Consider the following 5045-nt stretch of genomic DNA (forward strand, 5'->3'; position numbering starts at 1 on the left):
CCCACATTCCGAACCTTGCAGCTTAGTCTCGATATTAATCACATTTGATTCACTATCCACTTCGATAACCCTGTTCACCTCTGCGGTGTTTCTCATCAGCTCGACAGCCCCAGCATACATCATGCGCGATGAAGGGTTGCAATTCTCCGGAAGGTAGTATAGAAGGACATAAGGGACGGTGAGACGACCGGAGGACTAATTGTTTCCCGAAAGAAAAGGAATATTAAAGTTAGCATTGCCTCTTAACTGACTCAAAGTGGGGAGAAAGCAAGAAGCGTATAACTGCATTGGAATTGACGGGTTCTGCATAGAGGGCATGTCCTTCAGGACAAGACCTCGCGCAAAGATAACACGGGGAAAACTATGGCATTTACCAGCGTGAGCGGATAGCTGAGCAGGATAAACCGGGGCGACGAATCAGGAAGTTCATCTGCAACATCTTCCATTTTGCTATATATTTCATCATCGGCGGGGCGGATCTCTTGAGATTTCGAATCAATCATATCTGCAGCTCACGTGGGCCAATATATGGTTTTCGGTTATCATTTCCGCATATAGCCAGGCAATAGAAATACAAATGAAGAGTAAGGTTTTCTTGTTCGTGTATTAGGGACATATATATTTGTTACCGTCCCATGGACATGGGATCACTGGAGTAAGGAAAGAACGGAGAATTACAGATGATAGCTTGAGGGTCTTTCGCTCTGGATGTCCCCAGCCGAAACTTGCGAAGCTTCTCTTTCGTCTCTGGTGAAAAGGAGTATAACCTGGTATCAGACTGCAGAAAGATCATTTGCTGGTTAGCTGCCATACGGATTTGAATTGTTGATCAGGCCGTGAATCGGACGACTGGAGCAGTAAGATACCATTTTGGATGTTGCTGAGGGTGTCTTCTGAACCGCTTTATGGGTAAAAGACCGAGGAGGAACTGCAATTATTGGCCAATATGATTGTAAAATACAGGTAGTTTTACTTCCCCCGACGGGTAACAAGATGTGGACATTGTGATAAGAAAGGTGACGATGATGGTGGGGCATGTTAGAGTTAGCCGCTAAGTTAACTATTGTGGCGGACGTAAAGCTTGCGAAAACAGAATTTTCTGCCACCCCCTGAAAAATAGTAGAACAACACCGCAAAAATAATCAAAATATCCACATATCTCTAGAATCATTCAAATATCATTCAATTCATTCAAATACACACCTTTATCATCAAATACGCATCTTTATCATCAAATCTGCCAATATGCCCCGCAACACCCACCGTTCTACTGCCTCGCAAGCTCGTAAAAGGACTCCAACTACCCTGCGCCTTCGTCTGTCCAAACCGCCTGTTCCGGATGTTCCGGATAATGACGAGAATCCAACTGATGATGAGAAGGAGGATAAGGAGGAGGAGGAGGAGGAGGAGGAGGAGGAGGAGACACAGTCAGAAGATCCTCGATTTCTGCGAACACCTACCCCTGAGCCTGAGATCTCATTCAGCTGTATGAACGGGTGATTATCAATGGGATAAAGGAGCCTATAAAGATCAAGTTACGGAATGTCACAACAAATGATATGACTGTCAGCTTCTATCGTATCCAATATCTCCCTCAACTCCTTCTTCATCTAATATTGTGTCTCCAAGTGAGATAATCAATGTGATGGTGATGAAATATATGATGGAAGGAATGGGAGGCATGGGAGGACTGAATTCAAACTTGTCATCGAATTCAAACTTGCCATCAAATTCAAACTTGCCATCGAATCCGAACCTGCCATCGAATCCGAACCTGCCATCGAATCCGAACCTGCCATCGAATCCGAACCTGCCATCGAATCCGAACCTGCCATTGAATCCGAACCTGCCATCGAATCCGAACCCTGCCTCCTATTCGAAGTAGTCCAATCCCTCAGTTTGGTGAACACGCGGATCTGTTTATTGATGAGTTTCTTTCACCTGGTTGATGACAGAGAGACCTCGAAGAGCAGAAGCTCTTTTACCTGCAAAGAGCATTATTCAGAATGAAGGATTTGAACTGGATCATATACGGACAATGACAAATGAGCAGGTGGTTCAGTTGAATATTGGAATGGGTATATTCTCGATAATAAGAAATGGGTTAAAGAGTCCTATCTGGCAGTCACAGTTGAAGGAGATTAAATTGTCTTTATCTGCTGTTTGTAATGATGACAGCAGACCTCATACTGCTTCTGCTTCTGAATTTGAAACTTAGATATTATATATCATCATAATTGAATTGCAATCTGAATCTTTTTAAATTTTACAATACTATCCTATATGAGCAGATCTGAAATATCCTCTTGCATCTTCTTCTCCCATGAAATTCTCAACTGCATGATGCAAGAAGGCTTCAAAATCCCCATCAAACTGATTCTCTAACTGACATCTGTATCTTCTAATCCATTCTTTCAACGCGTGAAATGACTCCTCTATAGGATTATAATCAGGAGAATATGGAGGTAAGAATAAAAGTCCAATGCCAGCTTCTCTGCAGAGATCTCGCAGTGCTTGTGAACGATGAGAAGAGCAATTATCCATCACTAAGTAGTGATAACCTCGTTGGCATTTGGGCAGTATCCGGACACGTACAAACTCATTGAACCTCTCTGTATTATAGGACCCCTGATATATATCATAATCAAGATATCCATCGACACTTATTGCAGGTAAGATTGACCATCTGCGAGATCGTTTACAGGGCCTTCTAATGCGACAAGGGAATCCTCTGCTTGACCATCCATATCGTCGATCTGCAGTACGTTCATTCGCAGCACTCTCATCTAAAAAGATAAGTTGATCAGGTTGATACTGAGTAACTTGAATACGCCATTCAGCTCGAAGTTCTTCGTTGCGTTGACTGGCCACAGGTTCAACCTATATCAAATAGAACTGACAGATTAGCAGGTTCTATAAGTGACAATTGCAATAATTAATCACCTTCTTCCATGTCAAATTCAGTTTCTTCAACAATCTAGATATCGATCGAGGGTGGATATCAACATCAAATTCATCCTTCACAAAGCAGACAGCCTCATCGCGATATGCAGTTGGATATGCCTCAAAAAAGTCCTCCAAACCTGACAAGATATCCGGTGTGATCTTTGGCTTTACACCCCATGTTGAACGAGGACTTCTAGCAGTTCCAAAGCAGCGAATATTTCGTTGGATTCGATATACAGTGGCCAGACTGCACTCAATGGTCCGCGCAATCTGAGCAGGCATATAACCATCATTTAGAAGGCGTACGATCTCATTGGTGGTAAATTCGCTGAGCTGGGGGGGCATATTGGCAGATTTGATGATAAAGGTGCGTATTTGAATGGATTGGATGATATTTGAATGATTCTAGAGAAATGTGGAAAATTTTGGTTATTTTTGCGGTGTTTTGCTACTATTTTTCAGGGAGTGGCAGAAAATTCTGTTTTCGCAAGCTTTACGTCCGCCACAATAAGCTAGGGGGATCCGCTCGCTCCTCCGACTCATCTTCCGTTTGCAAATCCAGAGACCAAGCCCGACAGCCATCCCCTAGCCACTCAACCCTTTCCATCACATGCAGGCTAAATGTTTGCTCGTGTCAACCAGCTGGCAAGGCATCTCTCTCGTCCGCGACCCAATTACGGGCATATTCGCGCTGTCACGGCTGCCCGTTCGCTTTGGATCCCGCTACACATGACATCATATACCGAGACGGCGCTGGCGAACAGCAAGAAAACGATACATACAGCAGCATGTTTGATTATTGGCGATGAAGTCTTGGGCGGCAAGGTACGTTAATCTTCATTTGTTGGAGGTTCAGGGAACTTGGTAACTGCTGAATTTCCTGGTATAATTAATATAACGTTACTCTAAGCTCCGCCGTTCTTCTAGACCGTTGACACCAATTCGGCCTTTTTCTCAAAATTCTGCTTCTCGATCGGCGTTTCATTAAAGCGTGTAGAAGTGATTGCGGACGATGAGAGCGAGATTATCGAAGCTGTAAGACGTATGAGTGAACGGTACGACTTCGTCGTAACGAGTGGAGGAATTGGCCCAACGTTCGTATCAAATTCCTTCCCCTTCCGCTCTTCATTCCATTCCTTATCCCCTTCCCCTGAAGCGTGTACGCGATATATCCATATATTGCACTCAAGCACACGTAGCCCTTGCTTCACCTCGCAGCGTCATCACAGTGAAACAGATGCATACTGACTCCTTGGGTGTGCGCGGGCAATGACGGGGCGCTGCTGGGGGGCGGAAAATACCACCCTCACCTTCCCGCCATATGATCCCAGCGGCACAAAAACTCCCAACCAAACAGCCACGATGACATCACCTACCAATCAATAGCACGAGCGTTTGGCCTAAAACTGAAACTTCATGAAGAGGCCCTGGCGCGGATGCGCAGCCTGTCAAAGCCGCAACAGGCGCAACGGGACTTCGACTGGGACACCCCTTCACCGGCACTCACAGCGCGCCTACGCATGGTCCAAATACCTGTAGATGATGCCATCCCGCTGAAAGACCAGGCGGTATTCCTCGCGGATGACCTCTGGCTGCCTGTCTCCGTTGTGAATGGGAACGTGTATATCCTTCCCGGAGTCCCGACGTTGTTCGAGCGCCTGTGCAATGCGCTTAAGCCGCTGCTGAAACCCCGCCTAGCTGATCCGATGGGGGAAGGCATTCATCGTCTCTTATTTGCAACGCCATTGTATGAGAGTACGATTGCGCCGTATCTGACAGAACTAGCGGCTAGGGTAGGGCCGCAAGGTGTCAAAGTCGGGAGCTATCCGCGGTGGGGCAAGAAACGGAATACGGTGACGCTAGTTGGAAAGGATTTGAAGTTTATGGAGAGCCTTGTTGCTGAGGTGGAGAAGAATGTGGAAGGACGGAGAGTGACGAGGGAAGATGAGGATGACCCTCCCGAAGCAGACGTTGAGGGTCAGTCCTCTAAGTAAAGGGGGAATAAGTGAGACGAATTGGATTCGCTGTCTATCGCTATTTAAAAGTGAAATATAATCTCCACGTAGACCAGTTTATCTCTTATGGTCGATCAAAAGTAT

The 5045-nt window shown here is 45.6% G+C and overlaps 4 protein-coding genes across 4 annotated transcripts in view; 2 read left to right on the top strand and 2 right to left on the bottom strand.

Moving 5' to 3' along the window:
• The window catches only part of HCAG_00890 (predicted protein), a gene marked incomplete at both ends in the record, with an annotated part of 911 nt that extends 408 nt beyond the window's left edge, over window positions 1–503 (bottom strand). Inside the window, 2 exons of the mRNA XM_001543794.1 lie at window positions 15–195; window positions 375–503. Coding sequence (XP_001543844.1) covers window positions 15–195; window positions 375–503 — 310 coding nt within the window. The remainder of the gene's footprint in view (window positions 1–14; window positions 196–374) is intronic.
• Window positions 504–1245: 742 nt separating this feature from the next.
• On the top strand, window positions 1246–2010 carry HCAG_00891 (predicted protein; the record flags this gene model as incomplete). Its single annotated transcript, XM_001543795.1, has 2 exons — window positions 1246–1486; window positions 1634–2010. The coding sequence occupies 2 exons, from the start codon at window positions 1246–1248 to the stop codon at window positions 2008–2010; spliced, it is 618 nt and encodes a 205-aa protein (XP_001543845.1).
• Window positions 2011–2663: 653 nt separating this feature from the next.
• On the bottom strand, window positions 2664–3291 carry HCAG_00892 (predicted protein; the record flags this gene model as incomplete). The annotated part of the gene is made up of 2 exons (XM_001543796.1): window positions 2664–2786; window positions 2944–3291. The coding sequence occupies 2 exons, from the start codon at window positions 3289–3291 to the stop codon at window positions 2664–2666; spliced, it is 471 nt and encodes a 156-aa protein (XP_001543846.1).
• Window positions 3292–3567: 276 nt separating this feature from the next.
• On the top strand, window positions 3568–4940 carry HCAG_00893 (molybdopterin binding domain protein; the record flags this gene model as incomplete). The annotated part of the gene is made up of 3 exons (XM_001543797.1): window positions 3568–3771; window positions 3874–4040; window positions 4304–4940. 3 exons carry the CDS (start codon window positions 3568–3570, stop codon window positions 4938–4940), a joined length of 1008 nt encoding a protein of 335 aa, XP_001543847.1.
• Window positions 4941–5045: the final 105 nt, after the last annotated feature.

The sequence above is a fragment of the Histoplasma capsulatum genome, genomic scaffold (genome assembly GCF_000149585.1).
Source record: "Histoplasma capsulatum NAm1 scaffold_1 genomic scaffold, whole genome shotgun sequence".
In the NCBI taxonomy this organism is placed as follows: Eukaryota; Fungi; Ascomycota; class Eurotiomycetes; order Onygenales; family Ajellomycetaceae; genus Histoplasma; species Histoplasma mississippiense.